At 34.3% G+C, this 18,872-nt stretch overlaps 1 protein-coding gene across 2 annotated transcripts in view; it reads left to right on the top strand.

Moving 5' to 3' along the window:
* pug (pug C-1-tetrahydrofolate synthase, cytoplasmic) overlaps positions 1 to 18,872 on the top strand; it is a 53,714-nt gene that overhangs the window by 4,202 nt on the left and 30,640 nt on the right. For both annotated transcript variants that reach the window (XM_074138833.1, XM_074138832.1), the window contains exons 4-11: positions 5,666 to 5,802; positions 6,185 to 6,277; positions 10,469 to 10,610; positions 11,345 to 11,456; positions 11,645 to 11,870; positions 12,703 to 12,876; positions 16,100 to 16,236; positions 17,404 to 17,736. In XM_074138833.1, coding sequence (XP_073994934.1) covers positions 5,666 to 5,802; positions 6,185 to 6,277; positions 10,469 to 10,610; positions 11,345 to 11,456; positions 11,645 to 11,870; positions 12,703 to 12,876; positions 16,100 to 16,236; positions 17,404 to 17,736 — 1,354 coding nt within the window. The remainder of the gene's footprint in view (positions 1 to 5,665; positions 5,803 to 6,184; positions 6,278 to 10,468; positions 10,611 to 11,344; positions 11,457 to 11,644; positions 11,871 to 12,702; positions 12,877 to 16,099; positions 16,237 to 17,403; positions 17,737 to 18,872) is intronic.

Below are 18,872 nucleotides of genomic sequence, written 5' to 3'. Positions count from 1 at the left end.
AGTACCCAACATTTCATTAATACTTCATTGATATTATTTAAGTAATTTTACTGCTTTAATTTTCATTAATATTTTTTAGAATTTATTAGATGTCACAGACCCTTATGCTGGCCAGTTCATTCATAATATTTTTTTGTTATAATTGTTATAAAAAGTATATTATATTTTCGTTATTAAATAGGTACTTTATTTTAACTCTATTCCAAATTATTCTTCTGATTTCTCTTTAATATGCCCTTTATTCTGTCACATATTCATGCTTGTTAAAGTAGAAAAAGACAAAGTTAGAGTCGGCTACTGTTTAAATTTGAATCACGGAAGATCTAAAACAATATTTCAGTCTTGAATTCGTCTTACCGAAATATTCGTGAGTACAAATAATTTTACTTATAGTAAAGTTCTGGAATAATTAGCTGTCCTAAAAAGTATGCATATTTTATTTATTTTATATTACATATATACAACATTGTGAGAAGAATACCTAGATTGAAAATTTAATTGAAGAAAAATATATTATTAGCGATAAAGCTAGATTAATTATTACCTATTATTATAAACTTTTGACTACTACATAAAATAACAATTACTTAAATCGAAGAATGAACTTAAACCGACGATTTTTATTTAAAAATAAAAATAAATAAAATAAAATCATTGATGTATGTTGGTGTAAGCTTTTTTTTAAAAACGTTTATGCATTTTTTAGCCCCATATATATATATTTTTTTTTTTATAACGTTTTCTTTTTCACCTGTAATCAATAGTTTTATTAATATAGATAAATAGATATTAGAGTCAATCAATTTAAGTTAAATGGTGTGCTACTTGAACGAATATTTTGTAGATGAAAATGGCCAGCATAAGGGTCTGTGACATCTAATAAATTCTAAAAAATATTAATGAAAATTAAAGCAGTAAAATTACTTAAATAATATCAATGAAGTATTAATGAAATGTTGGGTACTTGCTGATTTGTGTACCTTTTGGCGTTTAATCAACCCTTATACTTAACATTTTAAACTGTAAGTTTTTGTTAATAATATACATTTTATCATAATTTTAACAAAAAAATGTCATGAATGAACTGGCCAGCAAAAGGGTCTTTGACATCTAATAAATTCTAAGAAAAAATAAAGAAAATTATTTCAGTAAAATTACTTAAATAATATCAATGAAATATTAATGAAATGTTTGTGTACCTTTTGGCGTTTAATCAACTTAATACTTAACTTTTTAAACTAACTTTTTGTTAAGGAGATTTTTGTACTTCTTGGATATATTTTCGTTTTTGTCTACTTTGCAAAGTTACATTATCTGCTTTACAGATTTTTTTTAAATTTGGAATAAGTAATTCTATCATTATACCCTGATAAGTTGTTAACTCGAGACCCCCAAAAGGCACATCTACATAAAATTCCGAATTGAATGACACCTCATTCATGAAAATCGGTTCGCGCGTTTAGGCACTACGTTGTTTACAAAAAAGGTAACAAGAACAAGAAAACTCAGGGGCAAACTCCGCTCCTGATGAGGCATAGCTTCGAGACTTTTAAAGGGCAAATCTGTACAAAATTTCGATTCGAATGACACTTCATGAAAATCGGTTCACTTGTCGATAATTTGAAACGATTGCTAGACTTTTCCTTAACAAGTGTAAGAGCAGATCGTCGCCTTATTGTTAGGTAGGGGAGCCCTAACCCTATCATCCTACCAATTTTATCAAAATCGGGCTAAGATTTACAGAGTAATTAGTAATAATTTTGGAGGGGGCCTTACATAAAGGGGGCTAACTTCTCTCCCATTCAATGTACAGCGTCGAGACCCACAAAACGCGCATCTACATAAAATTCCGAATCGAATGACACCTCATTCATGAAAATCGGTTCGCGCGTTGAGGCGCTACGTTGTTTACAAAAAAGGTAACAACAACAAGAACAAGAACATTTTTTTAAAAAAGCCGTTTTTGCTTATTTTCGGCAACTTTTTTCTCGAAACCTATTAGATCGTATACAGGGTGACTAGAGTTATATGCTCCACCCACTTTTTTTTTAACGACGGGAAATTTCGAAAAAATAAAAAACACGTATTTAATCATTTTTACGATAGTCTAGTTTATTTTCAGTGATTAACCCATTTTTTTAAACTCCTGTATTTCGAGATACAGCATCTAACTTTTGTTTTTCAAATGGAACGTTATTTTTTTTTTTTTTGCATATTTTTATAGTATTTGAGCTCCTAAAAACAACAAAAAATTTTTTTTTGAAATCGGTTAGGTTTTTCAAGAGTTATGGTAATTTAAAATATGAAAAACAAATTTCAGTTTATTGTCAAAATTACGTTATTTTTTTTTAAAGAATCTGTTCAAACTGGGCACAATCAACGGATAGGCAAGCCAAAACTCTGGACTCCCACGCTTTGCTTGTAGCAGCACTTATGGTGGCGAAGTCAAGATCTAGGCTAGCTAGAGTTATTCGACGTTTCAGATCATCGATTGAAGCCACGGGATTAAGGTTGCTGTACACTTTATTTTTTAGATATCCCCACAAAAAATAGTCTATTGGGGTTAAGTCAATCTGGGTTTAAAAAAATGGGTCAATCACTGAAAATAAACTAAACTAAAAATGATTAAATATGTTTTTTTTATTTTTTCGAAATTTCCCGCCGTTTAAAAAAAAGTGGGTGGAGCATATAACTCTGGTCACCCAGTATACGATCTAATAGGTTTCGAGAAAAAAGTTGCCGAAAATGAGCAAAAACGGCTTTTTAAAAAAATGTTCTTGTTGTTGTTCTTCTTGTTACCTTTTTAGTTAACAACGTAGTGCCTAAACGCGCGAACTGATTTTCATGAATGAGGTGTTATTCGATTCGGAATTTTATGTAGATGTGCCTTTTGGGGGCTATACTTTTGACGCTATACATCGAATGGGAGAAGAGTTAGCCCTATGTATGTAAGACCCCCTCCAAAATTATTATTACTAATTACTCTGTAAATCTTAGCCCGATTTTGATAAAATTTGGTAGAATGATAGAGTTAGGGCTCCCCTACGTAACATTAAAGCGGCGATCAGCTCTTACACTTGTTAAGGGAAAGTACAGCAATCGTTACAAATTATCGGCACGTGAACCGTTTTTCATGAATGAAGTGTCATTCGAATCGAAATTTTGTGCAGATTTGCACTTTAAAAGCCTCGACGCTTTGCCTCATAAGGAGGGGAGGAGTTTGTCCCACCCAAGTAAGGCCCTTTCTAAAACTATTATTACCAATATTTCTATAACGCTTAGTCCGATTTTGATAAAATTCAGCTCAAATAAGTGGTTAAAGCTCCTCTACGTGGCTGTGAAGTGCTATCATGCTCTTGCACCTACTAAGAGGAAGTACTGCAATCGTTTAAGTTATCAATGAGTGAACCGATTTAAATCAATGAATTGCCGTTCGATTAAAATAATCTTTGCCTCTTTGCCTAGAAGTACTGCAATCGCAGTTTATTTTTCTTACTTCTCTTAAAAGGAAGTACTGAAATCGCAGTTTAATTTTGCTATTTACGTAAAAATACCTTCCTATGTTATTCAAAACGCTTTTTCAAAAAAAATTGTTATTGAGGATGGTTTGGGGGACCGCAACTATAATCATTTTTTAAAAAGATCTCTCCAGTGGTAGTTACGGTTCCACTTAACACCTTATCAGGTTATAATGATAGAATTGCTTATTCCAAATTTAAAAAAATCTGTAAAGCAGATATGTAACTTTGCAAAATAGACAAAAAGGAAAATCTATCCAAAAGGTACAAAAATCAACAAAAACTTACAGTTTAAATGTTAAGTATAAGGGTTGATTAAACGCCAAAAGGTACACAAATCAGCAAGCACCCAACATTTCATTAATTCTTCATTAATATTTAAGTAATTTTACTGCATTAATATTCATTAATATTTTTTAGAATTTATTAGATGTCACAGACCCTTATGCTGGCCACTTCATTTATAATATTTTTTTGCTATAATTGTGATAAAATGTATATTATATCTTCGTTATTAAATAGGTACTTTATTTTAACTCTATTCCAAATTATTCTTCTGATTTATCTTTAATATGCCCTTTATTCTGAGTGGTCACATATATGCATGTTAAATTAGAATAAGACAAAGTTAGAGTCGGCTACTGTTCAAATTTGAATCACGGAGGTTTAAAACAATATTCAGTCTTGAATTCGTCTTACCAAAATATTCGTGACCACAAATAACGCACAGTTAATGACAAGAAGATTATTCAACAATATTTATTCATTTCTCAATTGTAATTTAATTATGTAAATATATATTTATTTATATGTATAAATTGTAATAATTAGGTAATTATCTGGCTTTATCGCAAATAATATAGTTTTCTTCAATTACATTCTCAATTTAGGTGTTCTTCCCACAATGTTGTATATATGTAATATAAAATAAATAAGATATGTATATTTTTAGGACAGCTAATTATTCCAGTATTTTACTATAAGTAAATTTAGGGGGTCTAAATTAAATTACAATTGAGAAATGAATAAATATTGTTGAATAATCTTCTTGTTATTAACTGTGCGTTATTTGTGCTCACGAATATTTTGGTAAGACGAATTCGCCTTCAAAGGTGCCTCCTCTGGCTCGCAAGGCAGGTTAGCCAGGAGGTTATCAACTGCTCTCTGTATCTGAGGAGGCACCTTTGAAAACTCAGTACATGCTGCACAAGTTGAGTAAAGTGTATTATTTGATAAATTAAGGAATAAGTTTGATTCTTTACATGAAAGATGCTGATCACTTAAATATGTGGCAGGAGGTTTCCAATTTTTTTGGTAATTAAACGTAACTCTCCCAAAATTACCAAATAATTATTAAACCTTCTTGTTTGTAACAGATGTAAAATTAATTTTTAGCCATTTTGTGTATGCTTGAGAACATCTAAAGCTCTTAAGATTTGATTTTTCTCATAAAAATCACTCGGAAAACGACTTATTTCCCGATATTAAGAAAAATACTAGCTTTACTGCTTTGGCAATATTTTTAATAGAAAGGGGATGAAAAAATACATAAAAATGACCTATCGCGCGCTCTTCTTTCTCTTTGATAACTAGTTAAAAAATTGAAATATGTTTAATAAATACCAGATTTTGAAATGGCCCAGTACTTTTAATTTTGAAGATATCGAATTGCGGTTTCCGGTTTCTTTTATAACTTTTAGTACTCTTTAAAACTGTGTACATGAAAATGGGGGTCAACAGCGAACCCTTTCTTTTGGTCGCGCGTCAGCCGCGTATGCGGGCAGGAATCTAAAATCAAGTCACATATTCTGAAACTAGAGTTTACGGGCAACAAATTTTTCCTCTACCATATTTTGCTCAGCTTAACCGTTTAAGCATGAAACGCATTTGAGCCTTCTTAAAATGAACACCCTGTATATATGTAACTACAGTTCTTATTCACACACGCCACACACTTTTGTTGCGAACTTTTTTAACCGAGAATATTATTGTGGAGAGTGCTGGTGGAGTTGGGCCGTTACTTTTCCTTAAAATAGTTGTTTTCTGAATTAGTAAAATATTAAAAGCTAATAAGCATTTAATTAAAATGCTTCATTTAAATAAAAGAAAACAAGCAATCATGATTAATTTAATATTCGTTTTTCCAGCTACTGAGCGAATTAAAAGCACTCAACGATGACCCTACAATCCACGGAATCATAGTTCAGATGCCTTTAGATTCACCGAACCCAATTGACTCACATATCATTACTGATGCAGTGTCACCAGAGAAAGATGTAGATGGGTTAGTCAAATTAGTTATTTGTATTCTCAGCTGTTTACTTCAGCTGTCATAGTTTAGAATATAACTACGCCACCTGTGGGTACATTTCTTCATGATAGCTTTCGTTTAGTACTTTCGATTTAATAAATTATTAGAAAGTTGTAAAAGGAAGTATTAGTAAAGTGGATAGCACTATACTTTGAACACGGAGATACCGGGTAGAGGCTGGCGGGTTAACCTTAGAATTTCTTTCCTAGCAGGCCTCTACAGAGTAGTACCACAGAAAGAGCTCTATCCGATGGGCAGTGCACTGAGAAGGTTACGGGCACTAATGACCTCAGATGATAAGACCACAACATGCAATTTTTTTTGTTAATTTAATAAGATTAGTTTCTTTTATTAGATTAAACACAATCAACGAGGGCAGAGTGGCAATTGGCGATATGTCAGGTTTTATACCTTGCACACCCAATGGTGTCATCGAACTGATCAAAAGGTAAGTGTTTTAAATTGTTCACTACATTTTAGTTCCTTTGGAAACAGACTATCTACGCCAGGATAACAGGTCCACTAAGAGTACTCTTAAGAGACTATTGGCTCACATTTATTACTATGGGTTATTTCTAAAAAACAGATGATTAACTACTAAACAGATGATTGGCAATTTTATTTAACAACAAAAATCTGATATAAACACCTACACGAATTTCTCCTATATTTTAATATTTCTATTGCTACAAAATTTTATAAATATATATGCAGACTACTATTGTCTATAATTGTATGAAATTTCGTAAAATTCAATCTAGCAGAAAACGAGATGATTAGGATTAAACTTGGTTTCTGTTTTATAAAGTGAAAACTTTTACTTCAAATATCTCAAAAACTGCTTGATAGGTTTTGTTTATATATTACCTGCATATGGAGACCACTATGGTTTATAATTGCATGAAATTTCGTAAAAATCTATCGAGCAGAAAACGAGATATTTAGGGATAAAGTTTGTTTCTGTTCTATAAAGTGAAAATTTTAACTTCAAATATCTCAGAAACTACTCGATAGATTTCTTTTATATTTTACCTGTTTATGGAGACTACTATTGTCTATAACTGTGAGTAATTTCGTAAAAATCTATCAAACAGAAAACGAGATATTTAGGGTTAAAATTTCTTTCTGTTCTATAATGTGAAAAATTTAACTTTAAATATCTCAAAAATTACTCAATGGATTTTGTTTATATTTTATCTGTATATAGACACTACTATTGTCTATAATTGTATGAAATTTCGTAAAAATCTATCTTGCAGAAAACGAGATATTTAGGGTTAAAATTTGTTTCTGTTCTATAATGTGAAAAATTTTGCTTCTAATATCTCAAAAACTACTCGATAGATTTTGTTCATATTTTACCAGTTTATGGAGACTACTATGGTCAATAATTGTTTAAAATTACCTAAAATTCTATCGAGCAGAAAACGAGATGATTAGGATTAAACTTTGTTTCTGTTCTATAATGTGAAAACATTAACTTCAAATATCTCAAAAACTACTGAATAGATTTCTTTTATATTTTAGCTGTATATGGTGACTAGCATTGTCGATAATTATATAAAATTTCGTAAAAATCTATCGAGCACAAAAGTAGATATTTAAGTTTAAAGTTTTTTCCTGTTCCATAAACTGAAAACTTTAACTTTAAATATCTCAAAAACTACACGATAGATTTTGTTTATATTTTATCGGTATATGGACACTACTATTATTTATAATTGTTTGAAATTGCGTAAAAATCTATCGAGCAGAAAAGGAGATATTTATGGTTAATTTCTGTTTCTGTTCTATAAAGTGAAAACTCTTACTTCAAATATCTCAAAACTACGTGCTAGATTTTGTTCATATTTTACATGTTTATGGACACTTCTTTTGTCTATACCTATATGAAATTTCGTAAAAATGTATTGAGCTGAAAACAAGATATTTTGGGTCAATTTTTGTTTCTGTTCTATAAAGTGAAAAATTTAACTTCAAATATCTCAAAAACTACTCGATAGGTTTTGTTTATATTTTACCTGCATATGGAGACTACTATTATCTATAATTGTGTGAAATTTCGTAAAAATCTATCTAGCTGAAAACGAGATATTTAGGGTTAAATTTGTTTCTGTTCCATAAAGTAAAAAATTTAACTTCAAATATCTCAAAAACTATTCAATAGATTTTGTTCATATTTTACCTGTTTATGGAGACTACTATGGTCTATAATTGTTTGAAATTACCTAAAATTCTATCGACCAGAAAACGAGATGTTTAGGGTTAAAGTTGGTTTCTGTTCTATAAAGTGAAAACTTTAACTTCAAATATCTCAAAATCTGCTCGATAGATTTTGTTTATATTTTACCTTTATATGGTGACTACCATTGTCTATAATTGTATGAAATTTCGTAAAAATCTATCGAGCAGAAAACGAGATATTTAGGTTTAAAGTTTGTTTCTGTTGTATAAAGTGAAATCTTTAACTTTAAATATCTCAAAAACTACTTGATGGATTTTGTTTATGTTTTATCTGTACTAGTATATGGACACTACTATTGTCTATAATTGTATGAAATTTCGTAAAAATCTATCGGGCAGAAAACGAGATATTTAGTGTTTAACTTTGTTTATGTCTATAAAGTGAAAAGTTTAACTTAATTTACGATTAAAATGAGTTCGTAGGTCGATAATTTAAACGATTGCAGAACTTCCTCTTAGTAGGTAGCATGATGGCACTTTTTTCACTTAGGGTAGCTTTAACCTCTTCTTCATGCTGAATTTTAGCAAAATCGGACTAATCTTTGTAGAAATATTAGTAATAATAGTTTTAGAGAGGGCCTGACCTGCGTTGGGCAAGCTCCTTTTCTAAAGGTACACAGTGTCGAGACCTCTAAAAATGCAAATCTACATCATTTTTTGAACCAAATAATACTTCATTGAAGACAATAAGTTCACGAAATGATAATTTTAAATGGTTGGAAAACTTCCCCTTAGTAGGTGTAAGAGCAGAATGTCGCTTTAATGGTACGTGGGGGAGCCCTAAGCCTTTCATCCTGCCAAATTTCATCATAATCGGGTTAAGTTTTACTGAGTTATTAGTAATAATATTTTTGGAGGGGGCCTCACACACATGGGGCTAACTCTGCTTCCATTCTATGTATAGCGTGGAGACCCCCCCCCCCAAAAGGCACGTCTACATAAAATTCCGAATCGAATGACACCTCATTCATGAATATCGGTTCTCGCGTTTAGGCGCTACGCAGTTTACAAAAAAAAAAAAAAAGAACATTTTTTGAAAATGCCGTTTTTGCCCATTTTTAGACACGTATTTCTCGAAATATATTTAATCTATGTTGTTGCAAAAAAATTGCAATTATAAACGAGGATTTTCCCTATATTTTAAAGAAAATTTGGGAATTTTATCTTATATAGAAAAAGAGAAAATAATATTGTCAAAGGTCGGTGTTTTTCAACGTTTCGCTTTTTCGTACACTTTTTGACGATCAACCCTTATATAACTGTCCTACCGGACAGTTTTAATTCATAAAAATCATGAATTTAAATAAAAGAGATTAAAGCTTAGAACTGAACTAAGTTAATTCTGACAAGTCATTGCTGGTTGATAGAGCGCTTTGTATCCTTCAGCTCAGAACTTGTAGTGACAGTTTAAACCTATCCCTCTCATTAAGTTCCGTTTAAAAAACCCCTTAAGATAAATATCTTCTGTGAAATGTTTAAACTAAAGTAATGGTTTATTTATAAACAGCTATCTCTCAAAATCTAATTACAATTGTTGGCGCCATTTTCGACTTAAAAATATATCTGCTGTGTGGGCAGATACTCAGAATTTTTCCAGACTGAAGTTTTTACAGTGAAGAATGTGCTGAGGGAACCTTAGACAGGACCTTAAAGGTGATTCTCATTTTCTCGGACAGCCAGGCTGCGCTGAAAACGCTTACAGCTCATAAACAACCTCTTGATTCGGAGGGTGATTTGATTGAGTGGGCAACCTCAGGCAACAAGTTAGCTCTTGAGACAGTACCGGAGCATGCTGACATCAGGAGCAACAAAGTTGCTGATCAGCCAGCCACGAATGAACGTCTTCACCATTTGTTGGTTTAGAACCCGTTTTTGGATTTCCCAAGAGGACCGTGAGAACTTTCTTTAAACAACGGCTTTGGAGTACGCACGATAACTTGAAAAATCAAACACAGAAAAAATGTTTATGCTCCTCTGTGTAAAATGTATGTTAGACTGAAGAAATCTTGAAGTTGGGTAAGAACCAGATCAATCTGGTGACTGCTTTGAGGGTGAGGTTATTTAACCAGGAATCTCGGTGTAGTTAGAAAAAGGAGGAAACAGCTTCTCACTTTATGTTTGATTGCGTAGATGTCGCGATGTTGCAGTATGAGATATTGCCTGCACTTAGCGGCCAGGAGAGATCATATCGTTACATAACCATTAGGAAAGATCCTGAACCTTGTGAGAAGAAAGAGTTTGACGTATTAGGCCATTCAAGGGTTTACGCAGTTAGCTTTCAGCTTCAGTGCTGTGAGGAGCCAGACCTGCCCCGATAAATTTGACAAGACAAATTTTAACTAGGGAGCTTAGCTTTTGCACCTTACCAATCAATACCTTTAAATTTTCATTGCAGAAGTAACATTCCAATGGCCGGAAGTAATTCAGTTGTGTTGGGCAGAAGTAAAATTGTGGGAACACCAGTATCTGAACTGTTAAAGTGGCACAATGCCACGGTGACTATCTGTCATTCTCGTACAAAGGATATCGCACATGAGGTATTTATTTTTTTATATAACCTACTTATCGCACGACCTAATTGCTGTTGTTAAGCTTGGAGTAGAGTTGGAAGTGATTTGGAAGTGTTAGCCATATAAACTCAGCGTGGTTTCTCCTATCAGGAAATGGCATAGTCATAATTTTGTCCAGCTGGGGACGTAGTAGTTCCACCTTCAACTGATGAAATTCACTTTGATTTGTACGCATTTTAATGAATGTATAGGTTCAAAATTAAAAAAAAACAATAAAACGGTTGTCTTAAGAATGCGTTTGAGTTTTGAACTACTTTGTAATGAAGTTTTCTTAGATTCCCCATTACAGGTTACTTCGTCACTGCTCCCTACTACCTTTAATAACGTTAATTTGAGTTCGACGTTTAATCGAACCAAGATTTCCTCGTTATCGGCATAAGCTGGCACAAAGACCATCCTGTTATGAACATTGTCTTTCGAATTCATCGATAGATTGCTGATGCAATCCCATGTACAGGGTCAGTGACACTCGGTTTCCTTATTTTTACCCTAAATTGGTCCTGAACTTTCTGGAGTTCTTACCGTGGATTACTGTTATACTTGTTTTGGAAAACTACTTTCATAGGATTTTCATTAACTTTCTGCATTTTTCTATTTAGATAAAAGAACAAATCTAAGAAAATTTTAATAATAGCCTATATGGTTAAAATTTTTCCTATTAAAAAGTAAAGGAGTGACCTATTTATATTTATTTATTTCAGGTATCAGCGGCCGATATATTGGTTGTGGGTATAGGTAAACCGGAATTTGTTAAAGGATCATGGATTAAGAAAGGAGCTGTAGTAATTGATTGTGGAATTAACGCAATTACAGGTGATTTTATAAATATAAGAATTTTACTGCAGTTTTATTGATAAGAGTCCAACGTTTTCTTTAAAACTTGGAATGCCGTTCCTTTTGCAAAAAACATTTTGTTGAGAATAGTTGGTTTTCTAGAGTTAGGTTTAACTTTAAAAACCCTACTGGTATATTTTACTATTTAGTGCTTATTCTGTCTATAGATCCGAGCAAGAAGAGTGGAAAGCGGCTAGTGGGCGATGTAGAATATGACACAGCCAAACTAGCGGCCAGCTATATAACGCCTGTGCCCGGTGGGGTCGGGCCCATGACAGTGGCCATGTTGATGAACAACACGGTGATCAGTGCCCAGCGGGCTTTCAAACAGCTCGTATTTCCTACTTGGACGCTAGCTTCCTTGCCAATCAACAAAAAAGTTCCTGTGCCTAGGTGGGAGCATTTTCAAAGCTGCATTATTCTTCAAATATGAATCCTGTTATTACTGTATATGGAGGCTCGTTCAGAGGCACTACGGATCTAGGTCTGAAAGAAACCTCATAGGTTTGCGAGACAAACTAACGAAAAACAAAAGTAACGAACCTTAAACTCAATTAATAACGAAGCTAGCACAATTTTTAGAATATACAAGTCGCCATCAGGAAATCCGATGATATATTCTTCTCAATTCTCCACAATGGTAGAGAGAATGACATGTGTCTTATCCGTAACAAAAAAAAAAAAACCTACAGACATAAAGTAGGCCACTGTGACTCTTAAAAGCCTTTTGACTGCTTTCGTGAAGTATTTCTCAGGCTGCACAAGGGTTTCACGACCCATTAAATTAAAGGCTTATTATTTATTAGTCTTCGTGGGGGCCCTTGCCTTCTCACTGTTCCTCTCGTAGGCTTGAGTGAACATATTGGACTGTTTCCTCAATGAAGGTTGAATACAACACCGTACAGCCCAGAATTCACATTGTTGACACTGTTATGACAATCTTCCTATTGTGGAGATGCCTAAAATGACCCAAGTATTATTTATAACCCAAATGGCTGACAGAAAATAGCTCTGATTTTCTCCAACGCTTTAGAGATATTAGTATACTTTGTATCACCCAGTATATTTTTTCTCAGTACTATTTTTTGTATATCTGGTCCGTTAGCTTCATTTAACCCACCATCATGTAATTTTTTGTAGCTTTATTAAATCCATCATTATGTAATAAATTCGTCACTCTGTTATATGTATATACTATATATATGTATATATTTTTTTTTTCAAGCGATGGCGAAATAGCCTTCGGACAGAACCCAAAAGATATAGTACATCTAGCAGGTGAAGTTGGAATTATATCCTCGGAAGTCAACTGTTATGGTTCGAAAAAAGCCAAAATATCTCTGAAAATACTCAACAGATTCAAACACAGACCTGATGGAAAACTGATAGTGGTTTCTGGGTAATTTTATTTGTATTTATTTAGACTTATTTTATGCAATATTCAATGTGTACGCGCGAATGCTTACTCCGTAAGGCGGGACGCGATGAGCCCAAGAGCAACGGAATAATAATTTTTTTTTTACCGGGTAGAATTTTTTTTTTTTACAATCTATACGGCCATATCCCCGATACCCAATGCCAGTGCTTTCTATCCTCCCAGTCTTCCTCTCTTAATCCCCTCGCTGCCATCGCTTGTTCCACATCCTCCATCCACCGCTTCCTGGGTCTGCCCCGTTTTTTTCCTTTCCCGTGGGGTAAAGCTGTGGATTCTCTTGGGTCAGCGATCTTCATCCATCCGCATTAGGTGGCCATACTATTTTAGTCTTTTTGTCTCTATTGCATAGAGAATGGTCTTCTTGACTTAAGCTTTCTTCCTAATTTCGGAGTTGGGAATTCGCTGGAGCCTGGATATACCACCACTTCTCCACCAAAGTCCACTTCCAAAGTCACAGGCTACTATCAGCTCTTCTAGACAACGTCCAGTTTTTTACTGCGTATGTGGCTACACTTTCCACGAATGAGTGGTAAATCTTCTTTTTGTTCTCAATCCTATTTCCTTGTTCCAGAGTCGCGTTTATAATCTTCTTGCCATTACTTACTTTGTGTTTAATGTCATCACTTGTTTCTGCAGATCACAGCCAGAACCCAAGATATTTAAATTCCTTGCTTGGATATAGCATCCATTCATCAATCTCTACCGAAACGGGAGGAGCATTGAACACCGTGTGTTAGTTAAGCCGCGTACCATCCTTTCTCGGCAGTACCGTTTGACAGTTCTCCATCTCGCCTTTTTCTATTTCTCTCTCTCTCTCTCTCTCTCTCTCCTTATTCCAATTCTCGTAGTACGCGTTATTTTTCGTTAATCTTTTCCTTTGTTGTCGCCGCCAGTATCTTATTTTTCTGCTATTTTGTAGTTTTGTTTATTTCTCAGTTCCCATGGTTTCAACCTTCCCCTTCTCTATCCTCTCTTAACCGTGGGGTTTTTCCGTCTGCTGTAGTTCTGTACGTCTTTGACTCTGTGACAGTAAGGTTGTGTTCTTGAATTTTGCTCACCGCATCTTGTGCCTACAGTGACACTGCCCCGCTTCATTACGCATCTTGTGCGCTTTAGTGTTAGCTCTCGCAGTTCGACGCCACTACAGACTCATCAGTCCTTTCTACTTACTCCTTCATTGCAACCACCACCCTCTCACACACGCACCTACACCCGCTTCCGCTTCCGCTCCCCAACTTCCTTCCTCTTTCATCGCTATTCTGGCCGGTTGACAGCGCTTCATCAGCAATATCTGGCACCAAAGGGTAAGTACCCTCCTCCTTTACTCTACCTTTTCTCATTATTACATTTATCCCCACTTAATAGCATTTCTTGTAACCGGCTCCTGGGTGTAGACGTTTGGCGCGTCTACACCGTGTATTATGTCTTCTTTTTGCTAACGCTTAGTCCCATTTGGAATACACGGCTGTTAATTTCCTCTGCCTCTGATGCTATTATTACCTGGTCATCGGCGTATTGGACTGAGTGGGTAAACTTATCTTCAATAGTACACCCATTTTGCAGCAGGATCTTTTCCAGTGATTGAGGGCTTGTTCTACATATATGTTAAAAAGGGGAGGGGATAAACAGCAACCCTGCTTCTGTCCTTTATTTATCGGAAAACTTCCAGAGTTCCGCCCACCTATTTTTACTGTTTCACTTACATATATTCTTATACAGTCATTGAATTGTTTTAATGAGGTATCTTTCAACTCCTACATTATGAAGAGCTTCCCATAATTTGCCTAGCGGTACAGTATCATAGGCCTACAGATCCTCGAAGACCATGTGGAGTTCCCGATCACAGGCTAATCTTTTCTCCCTGAGCATTTTGAGCTTAAAAATATGATGAATGCATGATCTACCAGCTCGAAAACCTGCCTGCTCTTCGCTAATGACATCCTTAACTTCTTCCTCAAGTCTAATTTTAAGGATGCGCCCGTATACCCTGCTAAGAGAGCTTGTTACGGTGTTAGCACCGAAAGTGGAAAATAATTTCAACGAAGCGTTAAAAAAGCGGAAGAAAGGTATGGGAAGCGTTCGGAGTGTGCGCGTGTATGAATTTGTGAGTGTATGCTCCCAAAGAAGGGAAGCGTAGGAAAGATTTGGATCTCTAGAAAGCACCAACAACTCAAGCACAAAGATGCGTTGACGTGATCGCTAGCAGCGTTATAGGCTGAAAAAATAGATGCGATGAGAAGTGGTGGTTCAAGCGGAATCAATAGATGCGATGAGTAGCTCTGTTATAGGTGGAATGGATAGAAAAAAGGATGTGACCACATGGTCTAAGCGGAAGTAGAGAGGCAACTTTGGTAGCGTGAGGATCAACAAAATTGACAAAAAAAAGTTTAAGGAATAAAATATTTAGCGTAAACAAGAAAGGAAAGAGAGCGGAAGAGTTGAGAGAAAAAGAGGAGAGAAATAAAAGCGAGCCGTCAGATAAACATTGTGTAGATCAAATTGTTATCCTGATGTTAGACCTAAGGTAAGCAATTTATATGTAATATTTTACTAACTTCCAGTTCTCGTGCAGTTTCTAATTAAATCTATAATATCTGTCGTACGAGTTAATGCTTTCACATATCGTATGTTTTAGTGACTCGTTTAAGCGTATAAAGCGTATTTTTCCGCACTTGAAGGTTTCGTTCAATTGATGGAGCCAGACCGTTTGACATCACCGCAACTTGACCATACTATATAGCAGGGACTAGTAGGTTGGCGTTATTATAAACGTTGAGTTCATTTTAAAATAAAGTTTCTAATCTAATGATTACGTACTAATTTCATCCAAAATTATTAAAAACACAAATAGGATAATCGGCTGGAAGTACATGCCCTGAATTCATAAAATACGCCACTAATAGTATTACAATAAATTTTCAAGTTTAAATAATGGTTGCATTTGAAGGGAATATTTCCTGAAGCGTTTACTGGCTACTTTAGGCCTTTTGTCAATGTTCTCTTTATTGCAGACAACGTTGTCTTTTATCGGAAATTAACATTTAATATCTTCGAGTGAATATAAGGGCAGCAGTGAGATTCAAACTCCGTGCCCTGTGTCCAGTACTCTTCCTCTCACAGTTAATCCAGTTTTTTTCTATATTTTAAATTTTATTTACATATGTATTTATACTTTTTTAATCTTTAGAATAACGCCTACTCCTTTAGGCGAGGGTAAAAGCACAACTACAGTGGGTCTAGTCCAAGCATTTGCTGCTCACAAGAAAATAAACGCCATTGCCTGTTTGAGACAGCCATCTCAGGGGCCTACTTTTGGTATAAAAGGTGAATAATTATTTTTTTTAACTTCCTCTCATTTCCTAGAAAATTGAAATTTTGTAGATTTTCGAACTGGAGATTTTGGTACACATTTTGAGTCCATTTTGAATAGGAAATAGGAGTTATTTTAGACGTTGTGTGTGCGCGAGCGGGTCAGTGCCTCAAAAACACAGCAGTTTAAATTAAGTTTATTTTTAATTGCTGGTATCATTGAATCTTCAGTAAGAATCTTGATCAAAATGCGTTGTACGTGTGTTTTTCTCGAAAATGTTTTTGGCTCATGGTGAATATTTAAATGTAATAGGAAATCTCAAAAACAAATAAAATTCTACAAATTGCAAGAAACTCAGACTTTGATATTCCTTTTAGGATTCGCCACCATAACTGTTGCGACTGATTTTTTTTTCATTTTTTAAATTACCATAACTTTTGAAAAACCTAATCAATTAAAAAAAAAATTATTTGTTTTTTTTAGGAGCTCAAGTACTAAAAAAATATGCAAAAAAATATAATGTTCCATTTGGGGAAAAAAAGTTGGTTGCTATATCTCGGGATATTGGGGTTTAAAAGAATGGGTCAATCACTGAAAATAGACTAAAAATGATTAAATACGAGTTTTCTATTTTTTCGAAATTTTTCCGCCGTTTAAAAAAAAAAAAAAGTGGGTGGAGCACATAACTCTGGTTACCCTGTATATAATGAAATTTGAAAACCTTTCCATTTTCCCAGGCAAATGCAATTTTTTATGAGGTTGTCTTCAAACTTGCGATCTTAAGTAGGTATAGTTAAATTCAATTGAACTTCAGTTAAATTCAGTGACATTACAAAAGTTGTTAATTAATTTGTCATTAAAGGGTGAGAGAATGTAATAATGCCAAATCGCCTGAATTTCTAGATACTTTTCGGTTATTTACATAAATGTTCTCATTAGGTAAACAAACTAAAACAGAATGTATATGAGGTAGTCATCAAAAAACTAGTTATAAACGGTACAAATCACCTTCTGGAGTAAGAGAGACTCTTTACGTCTCGGCGGTACTTTTTTTGTACATCACTTAAATTGAAGTCTTGTATAATCGTAAGTTTATTTTAAGAAAATTTGTAAAAAAGAGCTTTATTTTATAAGTTATATTTACATTTATTTATGATACGAATTCTTGTTTGTGGGTACAGGTGGCGCGGCTGGAGGTGGATATTCACAGGTCATTCCAATGGACGAGTTCAACCTACACCTCACTGGCGACATTCATGCTGTCACCGCAGCTAATAATCTTCTAGCCGCCCAACTAGATGCGAGAATGTTCCACGAAGCGACTCAAAGCAATAAAGGATTGTTTGAGCGCTTAGTACCAACCATAAATGGTGTGAAACAGTTTTCTAAATCACAGATAAGGCGATTAACAAGATTAGGTATAGAGAAAGCAGATCCGAACACTCTATCAGACAATGAGCGAGCACAGTTTGCCAGATTGGATATCGACCCTGCCTCTATATCCTGGAATAGAGGTTCGTCTATGATCATATTTAGTATTCAAAATTATTACCTTCTCTGACTGGTGGTAAGTGGAAGTATTGCGATTGCTGCTAATTTTCAAAATTGAGTTTTCATCAAGTTAACACGTTTTCAGGAAATTGAGTCCAAAAACATGTGTTTTAAAAAATGTCCAGCTCTTTGATTACGTGTAATTATATATGTAGGGGCGAGTGCTTAGTATAATGGTTATGAATACGGACTAGTCAGATGGAGATCTCCACTTCGACCCTCGCGAGTGGCTCCTTTTTATTTGTTAGGAAAAAAAAAATAACAGTTAAGAATGTGCTTCACGTCAACTAATTTCATTGTTAGGCGTTAACCCCTTCCCACCAAATGACCACCATTTTACTATATGCATGTAAACACGAGCTAAAAAAAAACAAAAGCTAGAAGATAAACTTATATTTCGCTTGGATGGCACCATGAGCTAAGACTGAAAGTTAATCCTCATTTTGAAGTACCACTCTACAAAACCATTCATATATACAGGGTGTTTCAGGGTTAAGTGTCCTAACTGAAAATATGAATTTAGGACCTCAAAACAAGAAAAACTTTTCCTCTGGAGGTATGCCCGTAAACGCTTTGTTTATGAGATATTCACGTCCAAAGATTTCCATTTTATGAATTATTATTAGGTAGGTAATAATACAAAAAATTAATAGTGCCTTCCAACTACTTTATTAATAGAAAATAATGACAATTAAAAGTAAATAAATAAATAATAAAGAAAATGAGGAATCGGTATCTTTCTTCCACAGCAGCAATAGTCGAACTGCACTGGATTGCTGTTATTGATTAAATTACTCTTCTTCTTAAAGAATGAAGATCATAGGCCGGCATTTCATAGACTTTTTCTTTAATGGCACCCCAAGCAAAAAAATCCATTGGTGTTAGATTTGGAGAGTAAGCAGGCTAAGCCATCGGTCCTGCACGGCCAATCCATCGATTGAGATAATGTTGATTTAGCCACTATCGCAGACCTCTGCCGCAATGTGCTGGACAACCATTTAATTGAAACCATGAGTTCCTTCTGAGTTGAGGCGGAACAACTTCAATTAAAATGTAACCATCGTTACTAAGAAACTGCAGAAATGTGTCCGCATTGAGC

This window comes from Rhodnius prolixus, unplaced genomic scaffold (genome assembly GCF_049639745.1).
Source record: "Rhodnius prolixus isolate KJV_2025 unplaced genomic scaffold, Rpr scaffold_11, whole genome shotgun sequence".
Lineage (NCBI taxonomy): Eukaryota > Metazoa > Arthropoda > Insecta > Hemiptera > Reduviidae > Rhodnius > Rhodnius prolixus.
Note: the sequence above shows the minus strand (reverse complement) of the source record. Positions and strands in the feature narration are given on the sequence as shown.